The sequence below is a fragment of the Bolinopsis microptera genome, chromosome 5 (genome assembly GCF_026151205.1).
Source record: "Bolinopsis microptera isolate Bmic1 chromosome 5, MBARI_Bmic_1.0, whole genome shotgun sequence".
In the NCBI taxonomy this organism is placed as follows: domain Eukaryota; kingdom Metazoa; phylum Ctenophora; class Tentaculata; order Lobata; family Bolinopsidae; genus Bolinopsis; species Bolinopsis microptera.
The window spans coordinates 4,106,269-4,133,063 of NC_087076.1; the positions used below are offsets into that span (position 1 = coordinate 4,106,269).

Sequence of the window (26,795 nt, forward strand, 5' to 3'; positions counted from 1 at the left end):
TAAATTTAATTGATTTCCTGATTAAAAAATGATCATTGAATGTAGTTTATAATAGCTTCTTGACTAGTGAAACCTCATGGAAGCACGTACAAATACGTTTGAGGTGGCGTAGAATGGTATAAATATTATATTAATTTATTCAATTCAGATCAGGAAATAAATAAATTTAGCGCGCGGGAGTAATTACTAAAAAGTCGACTGCGCATTCCAAATTTCAATATAGGTTTCAAGAGTGTGACCGATTAATTGCCACAATAAAAAACTAAACGGGAACAAAATTCTGGGAAAACGAAAAACGACATAAATATGGTTATACATCGATATCCCAAACCTAAACAAATATCGATCGATCAGATAAGAAACTGCTGGGTTTCCATTATTGGCTATTGTAAAGTTATTGACCAGCAATATTTAAAGGAACAAGGTCACAGTACAGTCTATCAATAAACCAATTATTTTTATAAATCGACAACAAGATCGTGTACAGACTTATTTGCCATGTCAGGGGGACTTACCAAAAACTCGCCAAACCTCTTCAATATCTTCGTTCCCTTTACTTCCAGGGCCATCAGTGGCATTTTGATAACATGGAAATCTTCGTAAAGATCCCCGATTTGTTCGAGGTATTTAGTTTGCATCTTGGATCTAGAGGAACACAGTCCACACGATATTTTACCCTCCTCTGTTTTGTCAGGGTACACAACTTGGTTCACAACCACATTATGTGTATCTATATCTAGTGCTGTTAGCTTCTGAATCAGCCGCTCCGTCTCGTACAACGACAAAAACTCGGGAATGCAAACACAAACAAAAGTAGTGATGTCAGGATCCTTCAACTCCTTGTTGAGTCTCTCAATTACAGGTAAAAGTTCGTCCATCATGTCCATATTGACAGAGGCGTTGACTCCGAGGGAACCAGACATAGCATTAACAAGACCACCCACCCAGGACTTCATCTGTATTAGCTGACGGAGCACTTTATCAATAGATCTGGGGATAGAGAGGAGTCTGAGGGTGTGGCCTGTAGGTGCTGTGTCAAATACCACCACGTCAAACTGGTGCTGGTCAACTATTTTAAATATGTTAACAAGCGCTATCAGCTCGTCCAATCCAGGTAAATTGCCCACAACATCTTTCATCACATTCTTCATTAAGTTCTGTTGTTCATTCTCCGGATCAGCGAATATCTCCTCTATACTTTCCTCAGGAGGAGAGGAGTCTACCTCCATTGCCATCAGATTGTCAACTCCTTTTACTTGTGTGGGAGTTCTTGTGAACTGCTGCTCAAATGAGTCTGCGATATTGTGAGCAGGATCTGTTGAGATAAGCAGCACAGAGCTGTGTAGTTTAGCTAGTTGGATAGCGAGACTACAGCTGACAGACGTCTTACCCACTCCACCTTTACCACCTACAAATATCCACTTAAGCTCATTCTGTTCTAGGATGTTCTTTATGTTCGCTTCGTACTCAAAATGCTGTTCCATTGTCACTCCTAAGTAAAGGGAGCAAGGTCAAAACAATAGCTTTATTTCATAGAAATCATAGTGTTGTTTGGGTAAATTTCAAGTTCAAATTTATGCTCTACCTCCAAAATACAAAATTTACAATAGACAAGAATAAAAGACACATTAGGAAAATGAAGTATAAAATACGATACAAAAAATTTGAATTCTTTTATAAAAACAAAATTTACAATATTCTATTTATAAATCTAGTACATCAAAAAATATATAATAAAAACGATATCGAGAAACATGCATTTGTGAACGTCACTATATTCTAGGTAAAGTAACATTTGAAAGTTATCTTCTAAATATTACCCCTCATATTTAAAGGAAATGAAATCATACCCTCTAGCAGAAACTTCCAGATGTATCAGTTACATGTCAACTGATAAATGTGTCGCAACATTAGTGCCAAGATGAATACATGTAGTAGTGCCAGCAGATGTTCCGGCTCATTACAGACTAGGACTAGCAGCAGGGTCATTAAACTCCTTATATGGACATCACGTGACGACACTTAAAGATGACAGCTTAGACAAAAAGGTATGATCAAACGTCAAACTCAACTCTACACTTCAGTGTAATAAACTTTAAATATTTATAGTGTAGTATTTATAGGTTCAAATTTCACATTCTACAGAAACGATAGAATATGTTACAAATAAATAAATCAGCAGATATATAATAATGAAGAAGGTACGAATGTCGAATAGATTATAAACATTTCGATTAAAAATATTACCAGTTTGTTTGTTTGCTAGAGCTCACAACAAGGATAGATCCTCACTGCTATTCACCACTGATCTCAACTTGCCCTTTTGTTTTAACAGATCTTCCTCTAACGAGTTCTTACTCTTCTTGTTGCCTGACTTCTCTCGTTCTGCTAGTTCTATAGCGGCTATTCTCTGGCCAGAGTCAGGTTGTATCTCTTTTATTGTTTGGATTATCTGAAGTATTATAACATTGATAACTTGATACTGATAAAAATAACGCAGAGTACAGCCAGCCTAATTAAATCTTTAATTGTGTAATTGGATATCGATACTTGCATTATTGGGAGTGAGCACTCGCAAAAGATAAGCAAAGCCGGAATGCATATTAAAAACAAGCCACTAGGAAGCGTGTCTCGTCTGGCGTTCTAACCTGGTTCATGTTTCCAGACTCGGTCCGGTACTAACCTGGTTCATGTTGTCCAGACTCTGTCCGTCCGGTCCGGAACTACTGCTGGTACCCAGCTTGGGGTGGAGTTTGTCAGAGACTGCTTTGTAGTTGTGTATAAAGGGAGTGAGCTGCTTCACAAGGGTTATCAGATACTGAGTCTCGTTCCTCATCTTCTCCACTACTGACATACGGTCTTTGTACCTTTCCTGAGAAGGGCATTCTGGGGTCACATTTCGTAATGTTGTGTAAATCTCAATTGTTCCGAAACACCTAGCCTTAGTTCCTTCGAGGATGCTACTTTTGTGACTACTAATTTTACATTCTCATTGTCTAACAAGTGTGTGAGAAATAATTAACATAGTTAAACCTAATGGTTCAAATGAACACTGGCCTAGTGCCAAACTTGAAACTCAACATACATATAATAAATAATTACATATTCACTATTGATAATGAAAACCTCGTGATACACAGAGACAGAATTACAATGCTACCTCAGTCTCATAATACATAACATACACACAAAGTACAAACAAACCCAACATGCATAGTGCCCACCCGTCCCACCCCTCCTAACAACTATTAACCATGTAATTAACCAATAACACAGGCAGGCACAACCAGTGAATCCACTTTGAAATGCCCAATTCCACAATCTTACATCAAACGCCTGAACGACGACAAAGTCACCAACTAAATCAGGAAGACATCTGGTTAACTGATGGCCCAGACACACCAAACTGACACTCGGTCACAAACCCATCAACATTATCAAAAAATCTTAACACTACACTCAGCAATAACAGACAAAATTACAGAACTGCAGTTCACCTCATCACGGGACATAAGACATTGTGGCCTAAACAAACACCTCCACACCATTCGCAAATCAAGCACCACGCGTGTCTATGTGCGGCGACGAAGAGGAGACTGCCCCTCACACTTTCCTAGGACAGTGCCCGCTATGCCCCAATAAGAGGGCAATCAAAATTTTCCAAACAAGAACCTCTCTCAGGCGTCCATGACATAGAAACAACCAACATATCCCACTAGAGTTGAGGGCGCGGGGGAGCTTCGTCGGAAGGCGCTGCGCACCAAACGCTTTAAATTGTGCCCGAGGGTCTGAGACGCGGCTCTACACAGGTATGTGGTGTGACAAAGCGATTACTCACATGTCGTCTTAGTCACCTTTCTCGTCCACCGCGCCAGCTGGAAAACTTAAACGTTCAATTATGACACATCTCATAACACTTCCATCATCCTCCATTATACATTCTGATTCCCTGGCATCCGACCAAAGGAACTGCCATACCCAGCATGTAGGCAAAGCATCCACATCTATCCTCACGTGGCCACACCCAGGTCCGCCTCTCACAAAAAAAACAGGCAGGCACATAAACACACGTGATGAAACACGTGCACAAAACACGGGCACATGTACAAAGGGCGTGTTGAGTGTTCAACAATCAACATATCCCAGCGGTGAAATGGGTCAGATAAACATTATTAGTCTGGGTCCTTAGCCCTAACAATTTAATATATAATACATATTATGAGCATATACATTATTTATATGTTTTTATATCCGCTAGAGCTGCCTATAAGTTGCTTCAGTAAACATTATATAAATACTTAATATTAAGTATATTCAGTAAACATACTTCAGTATAAATACTTATATTGAGACCGATAAAAAAATGAAACTGAAACGAGATCCCTGGCTGCAGTTGACACTGTTAGTGCTTTACTGACCGCAAAAAACAATTTCGCTACACAACCGAAACGAACCTGCTGCTTGACAACGCTGTTAAGAGTCTCCTTCCAACTATTCTCTAAAAGAGGTTGCAGATGTTTCAGCTCAGTGGTTGCCGTGGTGATTGCCTCCATCAGTTCCTCACAGTTTTTAGTGAGAGCTGAGGTTTTGTTGGCTCCAGCTGAACTGCGTCTGATTGTAATGTCTCTGTGTAGCTCTTGTACCTGGTGACGGGTACACTTTTAGATCACGTGATCATAATAAGACAATAAGAAGAAGTTTTATGTTTTAGTATTTAAGTTATGTTCTACCGTTCTCCGTTATCAGATATTTAAGATGTTTTTTGTTAACTACTTCAGATTTGTGTAAAGTTCGGTATTGATAAAATGATGTCACGACGTGTCATGAGGTGTATCACGTTTGCTTTTGTTTAAAACATATTTTATCTCTAGAGATAAGCAGTGCCACATACCCCTGGTACATACCTGGTTCTTGTAGGTGTTAAGTAGGCGGTGTAACTCGTCAATGTGCACTGATTTCTGTTCCAGCTGTTTTGCGTACATAGTCCCTGGACCAGAACTGGAGAACAAAACAATGTTAAATAACTGTGTTATATTGCATTTGGACACGAAGGGAAACACAAAATGTTAGGCTTCGTAAATAAACTACATCTTTAGAGCCTGTAAAACATTTTAGCCGCCCAGTTAATACAATTCCATATTGAATTTGAAAATCGTGTATATTTCTATGTAACCATATGTTTATTGTTTATGCTGTTAAGTAGGAATGTAGTCAGTGTGTCGTATAATCATACTGTAAATGATAGACAAAACAGTTAGATTATGTACTCGAAACATGGTTAAGTTTCATGTGATATAGACTCGTATGTGATAACTGATAACGTTGTTAGACTACTACAAGATCATATATTAAGGGTGTGTTCACTGGTGAACAATGAGGGTGTAAGTAGTTATCTGATTATATTTTAATTACCACACAACAATGGATAATTAGCCAATTATATGATTACTACACTGTAATTATGTGGTTACTACACTGTTATTATGTAATTACTACACTGTATCCTACGAGAACACACGTTCAGTACATTGAGATCACTTTATCACACTGCCTTATCTTAGAACAGAAAAAAGAAAGATAAGGACGATGATGAGTTCAGAAAGATAAGGGTTAAACGAACTATTACTGTTGACCATATAACTCAGAGGCTAACCAAAAGGCTAAACCAATTATAACTAATGATTGTAAAGAACAGTTGATGCTAAATCTCTAAAGTCTACCATATTAGGACAAACAGTAAACACTGGCAGTTTCTGAATCACTTCGGTGAGAACTAAAACCATAAAGCACCAAATCTTGTGTAATATCTTGATCTAAAACAAGTAACAAACTGTTGGGGTTTTTTTTTTAAACCTGCGGGATATGCCCCTGTGATAAGCAATGAGCTCAGCCCGGATACTATCGTGTAGTTTATCTGTGTTTGGTAACTTCTTATCTGCTAGTGTTAATCCTAGACACTCCGTAAACTCCTTCCTGTAGTCCAACATCCTGTAAATAATGTAGTTATTCAAATATAGTGAAAACAAATAATGATAAATACGATTGAAAGACAAACTGCATTTCACAATAAGAGCTGAAATTTGTTTTTAAGGTAACAGAGGTACGAGACTATTGCCCAGTTCACTAATTCATACAATACTACTGTATAGCACTACTACTGGAGCAATACAATACATCCTACATTTATACAACAATTATACCAATAAAAGGAGCCCATGGTATAACAAAGAGAGCCCATGAATCAGGATGCAGTTATAACATGTATAATAAACTATAATATGGACAGGATATTAATCTTTACATTTCCCTTAACTTTCATTATATTTAAGTTACAATAATGTTAGTAGTATATTACACTAGGAGTGTAATAAACACAGGTGCCACACTAATATAATGTTCGATTATTAGGAGTGAAACTGGATGCGCAAGAATGGAAGATAATGTAGTACATAGACAGATCCCTATTCAAGGAGTTGAAAAACACAGATTTACGATGGAAAAATTACAAAAACGAAAGTAATATCTTAATGATATATGATATATTTATAGATAGTGGAATGCGCATATATAATACTATACAGAAATTTAATTGCGCAACGACTTGCGACATTAAGGGTTAGCAATTTAAGTACGACTGTAGTTTTAGACTTTCTGGTAAAATTATTACATGACCAGTAGTCACGGGTAAAAACAAAAGTTTGTACAAAAGACATTGTGTGTAATCTAAATATAGCTATTGCACGTGTTCCACTGTTCATCAAGTTTTTAAGATTTTACCTAATACTATTGAATTGGGACGATAGAAAAAATAAAAAAATTCTGAAACTCATCGCACTTAACGGATGAGGGGACCTTAGAATTTACTTCCAAATATTCGCGTTTAAGTCCTGTGAAAGAGGTAGAATCAAAAAATACGCCGACTGGAATCCGATAATTCGTGCAATACAACGCCGCGCCCTATTGGCTGATCGCAACTTTGGGCTGTGACGTCACTTATGTGTAAGACCACGTGCGCACGCACCCTTGCTCGTGTCAAACATTGTTCTATTCTGTTTAATTACGACGTCGTGTTACCTTTGGCGTTTGAGTAGAGCGGTATCTTTGGTGCACAGAATTAGCCTAAAGTTTACGAAATAATACTCTTTTAATAATAATAGTTAAATGTAACCAAAAGGCTTGCTTGAAGTTGTAGAAGGTATTTCTATTTATAAAAGCAAAGATAACAGCAACCCGCTAACTAAACCACAAACGCTATTTTGTTTAGACATTGTTTTGAAACCCGATAATGGAACCAATTAAAAAGATGTATGATGAGTAGAAGACATTTTACAAGCAGCCCGGGGCGACTCTATCCTATCTGAGTACGCACCTGCGGTTGACACTGCGCGTGTACCGGCCTTTAGTTGTACACTCATTTATAATTTACCGTTTTAGTTGGTGTGACTTGAGTGAAAAAGCGTAACGAATGTGGATGTGTTCGTCCTGCTATGCATGAATAATAAAGCTTGGTGTAATAGTTGCAAATCTTGCTTACGTTATATAAGTCGTGTCACATAGTGAGTTAGAACTAAAAGCTTGTGCTTGTGGTGCTTGTCCAACAGGAATGAAGACATGCATTTCATACTAACCGATCCATTTTTATTAGTACCGTGTAATAAACACAGGTGCCACACTAATATAATGCTCGATTATTAGGAGTGAAACTGTTGCGCAAGAATGGAAGATAATGTAGTATCATAGACAGATCCTATTCAAGGAGTTGATAACACAGATTACGATGGAAAATTACAAAAACGAAAGTACTATCTTAATGATATATGTTATATTATATAGATAGTGGAATGCGCATTATATAATATATAATACAGAAATTTAAATTGCGCAACGACTTACGACATTAATGGTTAGCATTTTAAGTACGACTGTAAGTTTAGACTTTCTGGTAAAATTATTACATGACCAGTGGTCACGGGTAAAACCAAAAGTGTGTACAATAGCAAGTGTGTGTAATCTAAATATAGCTATTTGCACGTGTTCACTGTTCATCATGTTTTTAGATTTTACCTAGATACTATTGAATTGGACGATATAAAAAATAAAATAAAATTCCGAAAACTCATCGCACTTAAGATGAGCTCAGGTTTAACTAATTAACTAATTAATTTAACTAATTAAATAGGTAAACTCACTCGTTTTCTGAGATGTGCAGAGTCTGCAACTGAGTCACCTTGCTTGTTAACGCTTGTAATCTCTCAATAACATGCGTTCCCAACTCAACTAGGTCGAACCTGTGAATAAATAGTTAGAGAATTAAAGGAATTAAAAATAGAGACTGCTCAATGAAAGCGGGTTGTTCGAATTACCTAGTCCCTACTTGATTTAACTGGTATTATGAACATTTAATAACTCTAATTAGCAAACTGCATCAACTCAATTTGACAATTTACAGCTAATTCACAATTCAACAACCTTCAAGGACATTATTTAAAGTTAATTTCTGATGGTAAAAACAAACATACGGCTTCTTAAAAGTCTATACAAAATGTCAATTCTTCAATGAGGTAATTTTAAAGTAACAACATGGCAATACGTACATCGAAGTTCGAACGATGACTAAATTGAGATATTGGAGATAAAGTTGGAGATAAAGATGTTATTGTCCTAGCAGCAATAATGGCTAATGATATTAAAATATCACCTCGGTCTGGCCGTCTGGAAGCCCATAGAATTCCAGTTCAGAAACCGAGTAAGGAGGTGCGGCTACTGATGAGAAGCCTCCTTAAAGTTTATTTGGGTTAGAAACGACATCTGGGTCCCTACCCTCGCACAAGATTATTCTCAATTTTCTTGTTGTGTCCACAACTATACCGTTGATCAGAGTCACATCTGATGACTTCAGTGAAAGGGCTGATGACTTCAGTGAAAGAGCTGGTGACCTAGTGAAAGTGCTGGTGACGATGAGAAAGACCATAAACCAGGGATTCCTTCGGGAGCATGTAAGATTATATCCAAAGTTTGTTCGCCAATGGGGTGTGTCTGGGTGTCAAAGATCTTCAAGGTGGGTGCTACTTGTGATGAACTCTAGAAGGATGGGATGGTAATACTCGGTCTGGCCGTCTGGAAGCCCATAGAATTCCAGTTCAGAAACCGAGTAAGGAGGTGCGGCTACTGATGAGAAGCCTCCTTAAAGTTTATTTGGGTTAGAAACGACATCTGGGTCCCTACCCTCGCACAAGATTATTCTCAATTTTCTTGTTGTGTCCACAACTATACCGTTGATCAGAGTCACATCTGATGACTTCAGTGAAAGGGCTGATGACTTCAGTGAAAGAGCTGGTGACCTAGTGAAAGTGCTGGTGACGATGAGAAAGACCATAAACCAGGGATTCCTTCGGGAGCATGTAAGATTATATCCAAAGTTTGTTCGCCAATGGGGTGTGTCTGGGTGTCAAAGATCTTCAAGGTGGGTGCTACTTGTGATGAACTCTAGAAGGATGGGATGGTAATACTCGGTCTGGCCGTCTGGAAGCCCATAGAATTCCAGTTCAGAAACCGAGTAAGGAGGTGCGGCTACTGATGAGAAGCCTCCTTAAAGTTTATTTGGGTTAGAAACGACATCTGGGTCCCTACCCTCGCACAAGATTATTCTCAATTTTCTTGTTGTGTCCACAACTATACCGTTGATCAGAGTCACATCTGATGACTTCAGTGAAAGGGCTGATGACTTCAGTGAAAGAGCTGGTGACCTAGTGAAAGTGCTGGTGACGATGAGAAAGACCATAAACCAGGGATTCCTTCGGGAGCATGTAAGATTATATCCAAAGTTTGTTCGCCAATGGGGTGTGTCTGGGTGTCAAAGATCTTCAAGGTGGGTGCTACTTGTGATGAACTCTAGAAGGATGGGATGGTAATACTCGGTCTGGCCGTCTGGAAGCCCATAGAATTCCAGTTCAGAAACCGAGTAAGGAGGTGCGGCTACTGATGAGAAGCCTCCTTAAAGTTTATTTGGGTTAGAAACGACATCTGGGTCCCTACCCTCGCACAAGATTATTCTCAATTTTCTTGTTGTGTCCACAACTATACCGTTGATCAGAGTCACATCTGATGACTTCAGTGAAAGGGCTGATGACTTCAGTGAAAGAGCTGGTGACCTAGTGAAAGTGCTGGTGACGATGAGAAAGACCATAAACCAGGGATTCCTTCGGGAGCATGTAAGATTATATCCAAAGTTTGTTCGCCAATGGGGTGTGTCTGGGTGTCAAAGATCTTCAAGGTGGGTGCTACTTGTGATGAACTCTAGAAGGATGGGATGGTAATACTCGGTCTGGCCGTCTGGAAGCCCATAGAATTCCAGTTCAGAAACCGAGTAAGGAGGTGCGGCTACTGATGAGAAGCCTCCTTAAAGTTTATTTGGGTTAGAAACGACATCTGGGTCCCTACCCTCGCACAAGATTATTCTCAATTTTCTTGTTGTGTCCACAACTATACCGTTGATCAGAGTCACATCTGATGACTTCAGTGAAAGGGCTGATGACTTCAGTGAAAGAGCTGGTGACCTAGTGAAAGTGCTGGTGACGATGAGAAAGACCATAAACCAGGGATTCCTTCGGGAGCATGTAAGATTATATCCAAAGTTTGTTCGCCAATGGGGTGTGTCTGGGTGTCAAAGATCTTCAAGGTGGGTGCTACTTGTGATGAACTCTAGAAGGATGGGATGGTAATACTCGGTCTGGCCGTCTGGAAGCCCATAGAATTCCAGTTCAGAAACCGAGTAAGGAGGTGCGGCTACTGATGAGAAGCCTCCTTAAAGTTTATTTGGGTTAGAAACGACATCTGGGTCCCTACCCTCGCACAAGATTATTCTCAATTTTCTTGTTGTGTCCACAACTATACCGTTGATCAGAGTCACATCTGATGACTTCAGTGAAAGGGCTGATGACTTCAGTGAAAGAGCTGGTGACCTAGTGAAAGTGCTGGTGACGATGAGAAAGACCATAAACCAGGGATTCCTTCGGGAGCATGTAAGATTATATCCAAAGTTTGTTCGCCAATGGGGTGTGTCTGGGTGTCAAAGATCTTCAAGGTGGGTGCTACTTGTGATGAACTCTAGAAGGATGGGATGGTAATACTCGGTCTGGCCGTCTGGAAGCCCATAGAATTCCAGTTCAGAAACCGAGTAAGGAGGTGCGGCTACTGATGAGAAGCCTCCTTAAAGTTTATTTGGGTTAGAAACGACATCTGGGTCCCTACCCTCGCACAAGATTATTCTCAATTTTCTTGTTGTGTCCACAACTATACCGTTGATCAGAGTCACATCTGATGACTTCAGTGAAAGGGCTGATGACTTCAGTGAAAGAGCTGGTGACCTAGTGAAAGTGCTGGTGACGATGAGAAAGACCATAAACCAGGGATTCCTTCGGGAGCATGTAAGATTATATCCAAAGTTTGTTCGCCAATGGGGTGTGTCTGGGTGTCAAAGATCTTCAAGGTGGGTGCTACTTGTGATGAACTCTAGAAGGATGGGATGGTAATACTCGGTCTGGCCGTCTGGAAGCCCATAGAATTCCAGTTCAGAAACCGAGTAAGGAGGTGCGGCTACTGATGAGAAGCCTCCTTAAAGTTTATTTGGGTTAGAAACGACATCTGGGTCCCTACCCTCGCACAAGATTATTCTCAATTTTCTTGTTGTGTCCACAACTATACCGTTGATCAGAGTCACATCTGATGACTTCAGTGAAAGGGCTGATGACTTCAGTGAAAGAGCTGGTGACCTAGTGAAAGTGCTGGTGACGATGAGAAAGACCATAAACCAGGGATTCCTTCGGGAGCATGTAAGATTATATCCAAAGTTTGTTCGCCAATGGGGTGTGTCTGGGTGTCAAAGATCTTCAAGGTGGGTGCTACTTGTGATGAACTCTAGAAGGATGGGATGGTAATACTCGGTCTGGCCGTCTGGAAGCCCATAGAATTCCAGTTCAGAAACCGAGTAAGGAGGTGCGGCTACTGATGAGAAGCCTCCTTAAAGTTTATTTGGGTTAGAAACGACATCTGGGTCCCTACCCTCGCACAAGATTATTCTCAATTTTCTTGTTGTGTCCACAACTATACCGTTGATCAGAGTCACATCTGATGACTTCAGTGAAAGGGCTGATGACTTCAGTGAAAGAGCTGGTGACCTAGTGAAAGTGCTGGTGACGATGAGAAAGACCATAAACCAGGGATTCCTTCGGGAGCATGTAAGATTATATCCAAAGTTTGTTCGCCAATGGGGTGTGTCTGGGTGTCAAAGATCTTCAAGGTGGGTGCTACTTGTGATGAACTCTAGAAGGATGGGATGGTAATACTCGGTCTGGCCGTCTGGAAGCCCATAGAATTCCAGTTCAGAAACCGAGTAAGGAGGTGCGGCTACTGATGAGAAGCCTCCTTAAAGTTTATTTGGGTTAGAAACGACATCTGGGTCCCTACCCTCGCACAAGATTATTCTCAATTTTCTTGTTGTGTCCACAACTATACCGTTGATCAGAGTCACATCTGATGACTTCAGTGAAAGGGCTGATGACTTCAGTGAAAGAGCTGGTGACCTAGTGAAAGTGCTGGTGACGATGAGAAAGACCATAAACCAGGGATTCCTTCGGGAGCATGTAAGATTATATCCAAAGTTTGTTCGCCAATGGGGTGTGTCTGGGTGTCAAAGATCTTCAAGGTGGGTGCTACTTGTGATGAACTCTAGAAGGATGGGATGGTAATACTCGGTCTGGCCGTCTGGAAGCCCATAGAATTCCAGTTCAGAAACCGAGTAAGGAGGTGCGGCTACTGATGAGAAGCCTCCTTAAAGTTTATTTGGGTTAGAAACGACATCTGGGTCCCTACCCTCGCACAAGATTATTCTCAATTTTCTTGTTGTGTCCACAACTATACCGTTGATCAGAGTCACATCTGATGACTTCAGTGAAAGGGCTGATGACTTCAGTGAAAGAGCTGGTGACCTAGTGAAAGTGCTGGTGACGATGAGAAAGACCATAAACCAGGGATTCCTTCGGGAGCATGTAAGATTATATCCAAAGTTTGTTCGCCAATGGGGTGTGTCTGGGTGTCAAAGATCTTCAAGGTGGGTGCTACTTGTGATGAACTCTAGAAGGATGGGATGGTAATACTCGGTCTGGCCGTCTGGAAGCCCATAGAATTCCAGTTCAGAAACCGAGTAAGGAGGTGCGGCTACTGATGAGAAGCCTCCTTAAAGTTTATTTGGGTTAGAAACGACATCTGGGTCCCTACCCTCGCACAAGATTATTCTCAATTTTCTTGTTGTGTCCACAACTATACCGTTGATCAGAGTCACATCTGATGACTTCAGTGAAAGGGCTGATGACTTCAGTGAAAGAGCTGGTGACCTAGTGAAAGTGCTGGTGACGATGAGAAAGACCATAAACCAGGGATTCCTTCGGGAGCATGTAAGATTATATCCAAAGTTTGTTCGCCAATGGGGTGTGTCTGGGTGTCAAAGATCTTCAAGGTGGGTGCTACTTGTGATGAACTCTAGAAGGATGGGATGGTAATACTCGGTCTGGCCGTCTGGGAGCCCATAGAATTCCAGTTCAGAAACCGAGTAAGGAGGTGCGGCTACTGATGAGAAGCCTCCTTAAAGTTTATTTGGGTTAGAAACGACATCTGGGTCCCTACCCTCGCACAAGATTATTCTCAATTTTCTTGTTGTGTCCACAACTATACCGTTGATCAGAGTCACATCTGATGACTTCAGTGAAAGGGCTGATGACTTCAGTGAAAGAGCTGGTGACCTAGTGAAAGTGCTGGTGACGATGAGAAAGACCATAAACCAGGGATTCCTTCGGGAGCATGTAAGATTATATCCAAAGTTTGTTCGCCAATGGGGTGTGTCTGGGTGTCAAAGATCTTCAAGGTGGGTGCTACTTGTGATGAACTCTAGAAGGATGGGATGGTAATACTCGGTCTGGCCGTCTGGAAGCCCATAGAATTCCAGTTCAGAAACCGAGTAAGGAGGTGCGGCTACTGATGAGAAGCCTCCTTAAAGTTTATTTGGGTTAGAAACGACATCTGGGTCCCTACCCTCGCACAAGATTATTCTCAATTTTCTTGTTGTGTCCACAACTATACCGTTGATCAGAGTCACATCTGATGACTTCAGTGAAAGGGCTGATGACTTCAGTGAAAGAGCTGGTGACCTAGTGAAAGTGCTGGTGACGATGAGAAAGACCATAAACCAGGGATTCCTTCGGGAGCATGTAAGATTATATCCAAAGTTTGTTCGCCAATGGGGTGTGTCTGGGTGTCAAAGATCTTCAAGGTGGGTGCTACTTGTGATGAACTCTAGAAGGATGGGATGGTAATACTCGGTCTGGCCGTCTGGAAGCCCATAGAATTCCAGTTCAGAAACCGAGTAAGGAGGTGCGGCTACTGATGAGAAGCCTCCTTAAAGTTTATTTGGGTTAGAAACGACATCTGGGTCCCTACCCTCGCACAAGATTATTCTCAATTTTCTTGTTGTGTCCACAACTATACCGTTGATCAGAGTCACATCTGATGACTTCAGTGAAAGGGCTGATGACTTCAGTGAAAGAGCTGGTGACCTAGTGAAAGTGCTGGTGACGATGAGAAAGACCATAAACCAGGGATTCCTTCGGGAGCATGTAAGATTATATCCAAAGTTTGTTCGCCAATGGGGTGTGTCTGGGTGTCAAAGATCTTCAAGGTGGGTGCTACTTGTGATGAACTCTAGAAGGATGGGATGGTAATACTCGGTCTGGCCGTCTGGAAGCCCATAGAATTCCAGTTCAGAAACCGAGTAAGGAGGTGCGGCTACTGATGAGAAGCCTCCTTAAAGTTTATTTGGGTTAGAAACGACATCTGGGTCCCTACCCTCGCACAAGATTATTCTCAATTTTCTTGTTGTGTCCACAACTATACCGTTGATCAGAGTCACATCTGATGACTTCAGTGAAAGGGCTGATGACTTCAGTGAAAGAGCTGGTGACCTAGTGAAAGTGCTGGTGACGATGAGAAAGACCATAAACCAGGGATTCCTTCGGGAGCATGTAAGATTATATCCAAAGTTTGTTCGCCAATGGGGTGTGTCTGGGTGTCAAAGATCTTCAAGGTGGGTGCTACTTGTGATGAACTCTAGAAGGATGGGATGGTAATACTCGGTCTGGCCGTCTGGAAGCCCATAGAATTCCAGTTCAGAAACCGAGTAAGGAGGTGCGGCTACTGATGAGAAGCCTCCTTAAAGTTTATTTGGGTTAGAAACGACATCTGGGTCCCTACCCTCGCACAAGATTATTCTCAATTTTCTTGTTGTGTCCACAACTATACCGTTGATCAGAGTCACATCTGATGACTTCAGTGAAAGGGCTGATGACTTCAGTGAAAGAGCTGGTGACCTAGTGAAAGTGCTGGTGACGATGAGAAAGACCATAAACCAGGGATTCCTTCGGGAGCATGTAAGATTATATCCAAAGTTTGTTCGCCAATGGGGTGTGTCTGGGTGTCAAAGATCTTCAAGGTGGGTGCTACTTGTGATGAACTCTAGAAGGATGGGATGGTAATACTCGGTCTGGCCGTCTGGAAGCCCATAGAATTCCAGTTCAGAAACCGAGTAAGGAGGTGCGGCTACTGATGAGAAGCCTCCTTAAAGTTTATTTGGGTTAGAAACGACATCTGGGTCCCTACCCTCGCACAAGATTATTCTCAATTTTCTTGTTGTGTCCACAACTATACCGTTGATCAGAGTCACATCTGATGACTTCAGTGAAAGGGCTGATGACTTCAGTGAAAGAGCTGGTGACCTAGTGAAAGTGCTGGTGACGATGAGAAAGACCATAAACCAGGGATTCCTTCGGGAGCATGTAAGATTATATCCAAAGTTTGTTCGCCAATGGGGTGTGTCTGGGTGTCAAAGATCTTCAAGGTGGGTGCTACTTGTGATGAACTCTAGAAGGATGGGATGGTAATACTCGGTCTGGCCGTCTGGGAGCCCATAGAATTCCAGTTCAGAAACCGAGTAAGGAGGTGCGGCTACTGATGAGAAGCCTCCTTAAAGTTTATTTGGGTTAGAAACGACATCTGGGTCCCTACCCTCGCACAAGATTATTCTCAATTTTCTTGTTGTGTCCACAACTATACCGTTGATCAGAGTCACATCTGATGACTTCAGTGAAAGGGCTGATGACTTCAGTGAAAGAGCTGGTGACCTAGTGAAAGTGCTGGTGACGATGAGAAAGACCATAAACCAGGGATTCCTTCGGGAGCATGTAAGATTATATCCAAAGTTTGTTCGCCAATGGGGTGTGTCTGGGTGTCAAAGATCTTCAAGGTGGGTGCTACTTGTGATGAACTCTAGAAGGATGGGATGGTAATACTCGGTCTGGCCGTCTGGAAGCCCATAGAATTCCAGTTCAGAAACCGAGTAAGGAGGTGCGGCTACTGATGAGAAGCCTCCTTAAAGTTTATTTGGGTTAGAAACGACATCTGGGTCCCTACCCTCGCACAAGATTATTCTCAATTTTCTTGTTGTGTCCACAACTATACCGTTGATCAGAGTCACATCTGATGACTTCAGTGAAAGGGCTGATGACTTCAGTGAAAGAGCTGGTGACCTAGTGAAAGTGCTGGTGACGATGAGAAAGACCATAAACCAGGGATTCCTTCGGGAGCATGTAAGATTATATCCAAAGTTTGTTCGCCAATGGGGTGTGTCTGGGTGTCAAAGATCTTCAAGGTGGGTGCTACTTGTGATGAACTCTAGAAGGATGGGATGGTAATACTCGGTCTGGCCGTCTGGAAGCCCATAGAATTCCAGTTCAGAAACCGAGTAAGGAGGTGCGGCTACTGATGAGAAGCCTCCTTAAAGTTTATTTGGGTTAGAAACGACATCTGGGTCCCTACCCTCGCACAAGATTATTCTCAATTTTCTTGTTGTGTCCACAACTATATCGCGAAGCAATATAATAAATTGATCTTTCTTTAGCCTTAGACCTTTCTTTGTACGCTCTGTATATTAAATCAAAGTTCCAAACAAGGGATAGTTTTAAAAAACAACGCCCAAGTCTAATCTTTCCCTAAAACAAAAAACTAAATAACAAAAACTTCATTGTAAATTCTGCCAATATCTCTTGTCATAAGCTAAATTTCGGAGATAATGTAAATCGAAAATATTATTCGTAAAGATTTTTTTACATAAATCATGCACAATCAGCGAGAATAGATTGCTTTGGGGTCTTCCTCTTCTCCCTGGTAAGTCCAGTGTATTGATGGCAAAAATGAGGGAAGAAAACGCTGGTCCGTCAACAGGACCCCGCAAAACATGTCCTAACATTCTCCACCGACTACGGGCCACTTTTTCTGACAATGGTTCAGCATTGCAGCGTTTATACAAGTTTTTGTTGGAGATGACTCCTGGGTACTTTATATTCAAAATAGTGCGAAGATGTCTGCGGTGAACAACATCTAGTTTTTCAAGGAATATTTTGGGGACGGCCCAACAGGATGAGTTGTACATAAGATTATAAGAACTGATACGACTAAAGCATTGTACAGTATTAAACGTTTGTTTAGAGGCAGTTTATCACTCCAGGCCTTCTTGTAATTGTTGAAAGCAGCATATCCCAGGTTTATGCGACGCTGAATATCAGCTTTGCTACACAAGACGGACCCTAGACTCTAGAGTGATACTTTTCCTCCATGCTTCATTCCCCGACAATAATTTTCCATCACTATCGACTTCACCCGTACTAGCTAAATAAACATGAATGAAGTCCGTTTTGTCTTCATTGACAAAGAGGTTCCATTTCTCGAGTATAGCTGTTGCCTGGGGCAAAATAGCTCTCAAGTTGTCTTCCTCTTCATCATTGAAGTGACATCATCAGCATATTCAGTGTCAAGTGGAAGGCCAGCAATAGTGATCGGGGGAATCGGCCTATCTAAACCGATTGTTATAGTCCATCTAAGTTCATTCAAAGCACCAGCTAAGACAAGGGTGAACAGACAGCCGGATAAACAGTCACCTTGGAAAGCTCCAAGGAGACTTAAAAACTCAGCTGAAAGAACTCCATTTACTTTCACCCGTAGCTTTAGACAACAACAACCGGACAATCCTCAGCTCATCCTCAGTACAGCCACACAGTTTCAGTCCGAGTTCAAGAATCGTAGTGGGTTTGATCGTGTCAAACGCAATAGACATATCAATGCCCATGCGATGATACTCCCATTTCTTCCTTTGGACAACCGACAGTAGAACTCGCTGACACCAAACAATATCAGCACAAGAACGAGCGCGTTTATATGCACACTGCCATGGACCAGTGAAGGCGTTCACTTTTTCTTCTATCCTTGTACGCTCTGTAATACAAATTAAAATGTGTTCTAGAACGAATGAAACATCCGTGTAACATGGTTATTTATCGAGGGAGCACCACTAAACCACCTAATCTGTGTAACATTACTATTGACTAATCTGTAGCTTACCATTAAACAATTATGTATTTAAATTTTAAAATATACGTATCAACAGGAAATTTAAGCTTTACACACATTTTAAGGATTGGTATACACTATACAGTATACATGTAGTTTAATGGAAACTTACTGTAAACAGTTATCTTGAGGTGTGTTGTGTGTAACCACATCAGTATTGTACAAGCAAGCGCTACTTAGGTGCTTAGTGAATAGAAGAGTGTGACAATAAGTATTAACAATAACTACTATTATATTATTATAAAACAGGATCTTACCGACAAAAATGATTCTTAAAAATACCTTAATGCGGTAAACTGTACCCTTGAAAAAGATTTTCCCAACATCTGTTGCATGCAGCTATATCTCTAATTTCATTCAATTCATGAGAGTTGTCCATTTGCAAATTTCTACTACTTAAATCACTTCTTAAAACCGATAACAAGTTCATTCTAGGTCTCCCCAATCTTCCAATAAATAAATTATCTGATTCAATAGCAAAAGAGAGAGCCGTTTGGGCTGGGGTGTTCTCCATACTCCTGAGAATGTGTCCAAACATCTTCCACCGCTGGTGTTCGATACGCTTTGATAACTTTTCAACTTTGCACCTTTCATACAATGCTTTGTTGCTTATCATACCTTTAGGCCATTTGATGTTTAAAATGGACCTGAGGTGTCTACGATGAAGTGTGTCCATTTTCTCCATGGTTGCTTTTTTAGGACTCCAACTATTTGAGTTGTAAATTAATACAGATACAACTTGAGCGTCATATAACCTCAGCTTTCTTTCAAGGGAAATTTTCTTACCGGACAACCAAACTTTTTCGAAGTTCTTAAAAGCAATTTCAGCTAGGATTCTCCTTCTTTGAATGTCCTTCTCAGTACACAGTAAGGTACCTAGTGACTTATTACTTCGCCATGGTTCATTATTAGCTAATGGCTGACCGTTAGTGTCTTTATCAGATTTTTTCGCCAGGTAGAAGGTACTGAATTCAGTTTTACTTTCATTTACTTGGAGGTTCCAGTCTTTGAGAATCTCTTTCACTGCAGGAAGGAAAATTCTCAGTTTCTCGATGTCCTCGTCAGCAAAGTCACAATCGTCTGAATATTCCCACTCAGTTGGAAAACCTAGTTCTGATACTGGTGGGTTTGGTCTCCCAGATACAGCTCTGAGGTGGTGTAAGGCTGCTGCAAGAATAAGTGTGAATAGCTTTCCAGATAAACTGTCACCTTGAAAGGCTCCGAGTAAACTTTCAAACTCTTCCGACAGTGAGGAGTTAACACGAACTCTAAGGAGAGTATTCGATAGAAGGTATTGAACTAAGCGAAATGTCGTCCTCCGAACAACCAGCATCTTTCAAAACATTTATGATAGTATCCCTTTTCACGGTATCAAAAGCTCTACTCATATCAATACCCATTTTGCTAAATGTCCATTTCTTCCTCATCACAACAGATATGAGCATTCTCTGAGCCCACACAATGTCAGAGCAGCTCCTACCTCTCTTGTAAGCACTCTGCCATGGCATGGTGTAGTTGTCAATTCTACTCTCAACCCGTTTTAAGGCAATTTGAGTGAGCATCTTCCTCGATCCGTTTAACAGTGTAAGTGGTCTAAGGCTTGTGAGGGGACCTTTAGGTTTACCGGGCTTCTGCAGAGGAGTCACAATACCTTGTCCTATCGAACTAATGTATTTGTTCCCACTAAATGACTCGTTAATTGCCTCAGCATACTTCTCAAAAGTGATTGGATGGGCGTACTTTATCAACTCATTCTGGAGATTATCTGGACCACTGGCACGGTTTGATTTGAGTTTACTTGCAGCAAGTTTAACTTCAACTGGTGTAATGGGGTTATCAAGTGGTTTTGGATCGCAGGTAAAAGGTTGCAGGCCAGCTTCAACTCCTTCTGTTAGTTGTTTTTCGAAGAAAGATTTCGCTGTGTTTGCTTTCCCTAATTTTTTTTTGTTTTTTTTTTAGGGAAAGCAAACAAAAAAAAATAACTACTGATATAAATTAACTGCAGTAACATGGTGCAACTATAAAACTTACCCCCCCCCCCCCCCCCCCCCCCCCCCATTTCATTTCATGACCACTACAATGTTAGAACAGTGTCCACACAATGTAAGAACAGTGTGTACACACATTGTTAGAACTCACAATGAGATACACACCCTAAAATGACATACCAGACCCCATTGTGTGAATAGAAACACAACAGTCAACACGTGTGAAACAAAGCAACATACCATGGGTATTGGGTAGTGTGTAGTGTGTGGTGGGAGGTTAAATGTAGAGATGTTTACAAAACCCCCACCTCATGAGGATTATTACATTTACGATCTGTTAAAACATATTTAACATTACAATTACATAATATAACCTACATAAATCCTGTTCTGGGTAAGTTTTATATTAATAATAAACCATTGTTAATGGTTTATATTTACAGCTGTGGACTGCAAATGAGAACATGGTAGTAATTAGAAGTTTATTTTGGTAATTCAATAAGTCGGCAATATCAACTAAAATAAGCAGTCCAAGACATTTATTTTCGGGAGAGTGATACTGAATGTTCAAGATTGCTTGACACCTTCAATTGAATTTTGAAAGTTTGAGATCAATAAACTGAATCTAAGAATTCCTTAAACGGTAAAATTAATTTCAAGGGAATTTATTCCGCAATGTTAAAACTTCTTATAATGGCGTAATTTATTAATTTGATATAAAAATTCATCGCAGGATTGCTCTATAATTGGGAAAATAAGGAGACTGATTAATAAGTAGGAGTATTGAGTTACTGTCGGGAAGGCAGTGTTTTTGGGACAATGATATCATGGCCGGATCGCTCGTGATGCAGATTACCCATCTACAAATAGCATTATCATCTCCTCTTTCTTATAAAATCCTAAAGTCACACACTTTGTTTTGTCGTTATGTTCACCTTGCCTCTTTTTCTGTTAGTATGTTGCAGTAGAGTTGTGACTTTTCAGAACACCCGCATCCCGCCAGAAACTAAAGATCAGATCCTCGCAACAGCAGATGTGAACACAGCTTTTGAGTTATATCAGCAGAGTTATACGCCGAGTTATAATACGCCATCAGTACTCTTCTTGACTGGGTCGACTCGTAGAAGAAACAGAGCTCAGAAAAGACAAGATAGGAGGAAGAAAGCTAACTTTGTGATATCTTTGGGGGAGATAAGAGAACATAATGTGAAGTATGAGAGAGGAGAGTCCTGGTATCGTATGTCAGTTAACCAGTTCTCTGTGATAAGCTCCACCGAGAGGAGGAGATATCTCGGGTATCTGGGGGATGTGGACCAGAACAGGACCAACTCAACCAACATAACGCTATTAGGAGGAGGTAAGGAGAGCTACCCTGATACACTGAGCTGGAGAAAGAGAGGCTACGTAACAAATTCAGTAGACCAGGGTGAATTCTGTCTCTCATGTTGGACATTCCCAGCTGTAGCCCTGCTAGAGTTCGCTCTGAGAGAAGTATCAGGATCTTTACTCCCTCTATCTGCGCAACAACTGCTAGATTGTACCTACGAGGAGGTGGTGGACGTAGTGGGACCTCGCCATGATGGGTGTAAGGGAGGGAGGTACCAGGATGCCTGGAGGTACCTTATCTCCAGACAACACCTCACTTCACACACAGAGTACCTCTACAGAGCCGCAGATAGGAAGTGCAGGTACCACAGGTACTCTAATAAACTTGAGAACTATGTTAAGTTAACCGGGTACAAGGCTGTACCCTCTGATGCTGACGGTGTTATGGAGGCGGTGCAGGTGATGCCACTTGCTACAGCGATAGCGGCTGAAGATGAATTGTGGCTGTATGATAAAGGGATATATGATGGCTGTACACAGAGACACAGGGTTCCAGATCACGCAGTGCTTATCACGGGATACGGGATTAAGTACTGGGAGATAAGGAATAGTTGGGGACCAGATTGGGGGATGGATGGGTTCCTCAAATTCTTCAGGGGACAGGGTGCCAGAATGTGTTTCCTCCTGGACTATGCGTTTTATATCACTTATCAGAACATGAAATCACCAGAAAACACTGTTTCTCCAACTGTTCCTTCCACAACAACGTCCGCCAATTACAAAGCTTCAAACTGTACGGAAGGAGGAATGTACGAGACAAAAACTGACGACGAAGAGAAGGGAAAGAAAGGAGAGAAGAAAGAAGAGGAGGAGGAGGAAGAGGAAGAAAAGGAGGTAGAAGAGGAAAAAGAAGAACAAGAGGAAATAGAAAAAGAGGAGGACGAAAACGGAATGTCAGACGAAACTAGGATTGAAGAAGAGGAAATGTCAGGAGAAGATGAACCACCAGGGTCAACAGTGGACTATAAAACTTTAGACCCCGAGTTAACCGCGGCTGACAATGAGGACTGTAATGATGATCCAGAATATAAGTTTCTGTGCCAGCAGTGGTCCAAGTTGCCTGGTGATCCCTGTAATGCTGGATCCTGGCTTATCTTCACCCAGTATCATTGTATGAAGTCATGTGCCAAATGTAGTGAATGTCAGGATAAACACCCGAGCTCTTGTAAATCGTGGGCAGATGAGGGTTACTGCCATGATTCAAGTGAACATCAGGTGTGGATGAAAAGCAACTGTGTAGAATCTTGTGGTTACTGTTAGCTCAGACTGTCGGACATTTCCATGGATTTGGATGATAACAGTAACGATCAAGTTATTACTTTGGGTGTGCCCCTAGTCACTAGTCAGATATGAGTTTGTTAATAAGACAGTGCGTCATACTAATTAATTAATAATTATCAGAGATTTAAATGCTAATATGACAGTTAAAAATCACTGTTTTTAGGACACCTTTCACAATTTGATTACGAGCGGTAACATTTAGTGCAAAAAGGGAACGTTAATTATAATCATGGGCGTAATTTACCGAGACAATAGATTTAATTACTTAATTGCTAGACAATTCTCACAATTACATAATTGGTCAGGAATCGTTATATTCCAGTCATTACGAATTAGATTTATTCATTGTTTCACTTTCTCTAGAAACATTTCAATCGCCCTAAAAAGCAACGTACTTGGTTATAAATGTAATTCTTAAACAATTAACTATTATTAAGAACTGATATAATATTAGTGTAATCGTTCTATGTGATAGGACAATAATTAAGGGCGTCGCGTAAATTAACAAACCTTACACGAAGGAGTTCAAGTACAGATCTAAAATGTTTGTGTCTAGTTTCCAAGAAATAAAGGCTAATTTGCCATCTCATTGTAACCCTCCTGAGTACATTGGAATGTACACACAGGACTCACTGTACTGTACACAGCTGTCCACCATTGCGAGTGTGTTAAAGGTTTATTTCACACTGATGTACTGTAGTACAGACGAGAAGTCTACCCCGAGTCTAACTCCTCCACTTCATATTTACCCCGAGTCTAACTCCTCCACTTAATATTTACCCCGAGTCTAACTCCTCCACTTAATATTTACCCCGAGTCTAACTCCTCCACTTAATATTTACCCCGAGTCTAACTCCTCCACTTAATATTTACCCCGAGTCTAACTCCTCCACTTAATATTTACTCCGAGTCTAACTCCTCCACTTAATATTTACTCCGAGTCTAACTCCTCCACTTAATATTTACCTATCAGAGACTGAAGTAAAGAGGTCGGCCGCTCTGAGAGTAGTTTGAAGAACAGGTAACAGTAACTTTAGTCTGTCCTGTTTCTCCTGAAGTCCACAGAGACAGGAGCCAGCGTACTCCTTACAATCCTCTATCAGTCGCTCCTTACATAACTCCACTGCTTTTGTTATGCTGCTGTACGTCTCATCTATCTCTTCTAGTCTCTGGAGTGAGTTATAATTAGAACAGCTGAGTGAGATACAGTACATTTCTTTTCTCATCATTTTACTTTACATTACGCATCAACATTTTTGCTCTCTAATCTTTTCACAAGTGCACTGACTTGCTGATAAGAAACTGCTTGATTTTATCATGTCCGGCCATCTTAACAAGTCGATCTCTGCTGCTAACAAGACTCCTGCTGCTAAGAAGACTCCTGCTAGGAAGAACAGTATCACTAAACCCGCTGCCTCCGGGTCACCCTCAGACACGGAGGCACCCTCCCTCGGTATGTTGGGCTTTGGTGTGCCATCAATTTACACGTTTTGCGCTAAGACATGTTTAAATGTTTTACCTACCCTCTCCAAAGAAGATATTGATTTTGAATACAACAGGCTCCGTCTTATTGACTCCACATTTAATGGCAAAGCCACTAAGCCTGACACCAAACAAGCCGCCATTAAACAATATCTAACACGTCAAATAGTCGTTGATTTAGATCAATCCATGAATAGTCTAACTGCGGCTGCCAACTTACTTTCATGTACTGTTAATGGGGAGTGCGAGAAGGCGGTGAAACATCTAGCAGAACGTGCTCTGACGGCGATCGAAGAAGTCTCTGATGAAACGAAGAAACAGACCACCCTCATCACACAACAGACTGCAACTCTCATCTCTGAAGCCCCCTCGCAGAACCTCGACATCTCCAGAGAAGTTACAAGTATGCCTCATTCGCCGGTAAGACTTTTAGAGTGCGATCTTTCAGAGTTAACTTTTGGTGAAGTTTCAAGTGAGCTAAACTTTGACATGCACCACCCTGGAGGCCGTATTACAACTTATTATGGCTCCGTCCCCTACACGTACGGCAGAACCTCACATCCTGTCTCTGTTGGGCCACTTCCACCCACTCTGAAACGTGTGTACGAGCAACTGCAAAAACTGGACGCTGACATAACCCCAGAGAACTACACTTGCCTTTGCACGTTATACAAGGACGGATCGGTCGGCATACCGATGCATAATGACAGCGAACCTAGCATAATGGAGGATAGTCAAATTTATACAGTGTCGTTTGGAGCAACTAGAAACCTTAGGATATCAAGTACAGTAGGCCCCTTTGTCGAGCATAACATTCCACTTGAGCACGGTTCACTTTACGTCATGTCACGAGAAGATCAGGACAACTGGCGCCACGGCATTGACCGCGATATCTCGTTAAGGTTTCCACGCATTTCACTGACTTTCCGCAAACTGAAACAACAAGAGTCATGCACTGTGCCTGCACCTCCAGCTTTCCACCGGATACCACCTGTTGCCCCTCCAGCTCAGAACTCCTCCTCTCAGTCTCGTCACTCCAGGGTCCTATTCATACATGACTCTATTCATCGTGAAACACCTGAATGGTTATTCGATCAGATACCCGGCCACCGCTGTCAGAAGCGTTTGAACTACCAGCTCATAGACTCTTTGGATCATGACCTCAAACATGCCAAAACTGTGATCATCTCATGTGGCATAAACGATCTTTCACGGTATGGAAAATCTGCCAAGAGTCTGGCTGATAACTTTTGTCCCCGCCTTGTCGAAAGCTGTAAGAGCAACAAAAGCACACAGTTTGTTTTTTGTGCTTTGTCTTTAACTAGAATTGGTTGGTTGAACAGAGAAATTGATGATTTTAATCTATGTATGGTGAATCTCGCCAGGGTGATTCCCAATCTGACATTTTACGATGCCCATGCCGTTATCAAGCGGGTTCATTCATACTACGTATGGGACCGCAATGATAAGCATGGCATCCATTTACATCACGATGTCAGAAGGGCTGTTGCAAATGAACTTGTCAACTGCGTTGGCAAGTTATGTGGATCAGAACTGCCACGCCACAGGAACTGTGCGTGGCTCTACCACCATGAGCCTAACAGTCCTTTCAGATATCACCGAAGTTGAGCACTAATCCATGAATGAATTAATTATATAAAATCAACCTATTCTGAAAAAGCCCTTAAATTAAGCATATCATCAAGTTATTTTCATATCTTTTTCAGTACATCCTCACTCCTCAACCAAATTCATCATTTGTTTGCTACCACGATCGATTTTTGAAGAAATGATCTGATTGGTCGAAAATGCTTATCTTCTTAAGCTTATCAGATGAACTGATGAACATTCTTAACTATCAAGCATTTTTTGTCTCTTATCATCCCACCATACATTTCCTAAAACATTTTCACATTACCAAACAAAATTGTGCACTTTTTATTTAATAATTATAGAAGCTTCTCTGGTAAATCAGCATCAAGCACGTTTCCTCAGTCAAAGTTCAGTGCAACAGTATTTTCGAAAACTTCACAAACAACTAAATAGCAAAAATCACCACACAAAACTACACAACGACACAATTTCACACAACAACATTCAAATCACAACGATTTAATATACACTCTAGGTAAAGTCATATTATCATACTGA

General features: G+C 41.1%; 2 protein-coding genes across 2 annotated transcripts in view; both read right to left on the reverse strand.

Annotated features, from left to right (window-relative positions):
• Nucleotides 1–203: 203 nt before the first annotated feature.
• Nucleotides 204–1,541, reverse strand: LOC134814997 (ATPase ASNA1 homolog). Its single transcript, XM_063823405.1, has one exon. The coding sequence runs from the start codon at nt 1,482–1,484 to the stop codon at nt 459–461; it is 1,026 nt and encodes a 341-aa protein (XP_063679475.1). The 5' UTR covers nt 1,485–1,541; the 3' UTR covers nt 204–458.
• A 147-nt stretch (nt 1,542–1,688) lies between these two features.
• Nucleotides 1,689–26,795, reverse strand: part of LOC134814996 (RING finger protein 207-like) — a 49,782-nt gene continuing 24,675 nt past the window's right edge. Inside the window, exons 6-13 of the mRNA XM_063823404.1 lie at nt 24,129–24,331; nt 8,190–8,288; nt 5,854–5,988; nt 4,905–4,998; nt 4,455–4,643; nt 2,684–2,872; nt 2,248–2,452; nt 1,689–2,021 (exon numbers count right to left, since the gene is read on the reverse strand). Of these exons, the coding sequence (XP_063679474.1) occupies nt 2,270–2,452; nt 2,684–2,872; nt 4,455–4,643; nt 4,905–4,998; nt 5,854–5,988; nt 8,190–8,288; nt 24,129–24,331 (1,092 nt within the window). The 3' untranslated portion in view covers nt 1,689–2,021; nt 2,248–2,269. The remainder of the gene's footprint in view (nt 2,022–2,247; nt 2,453–2,683; nt 2,873–4,454; nt 4,644–4,904; nt 4,999–5,853; nt 5,989–8,189; nt 8,289–24,128; nt 24,332–26,795) is intronic.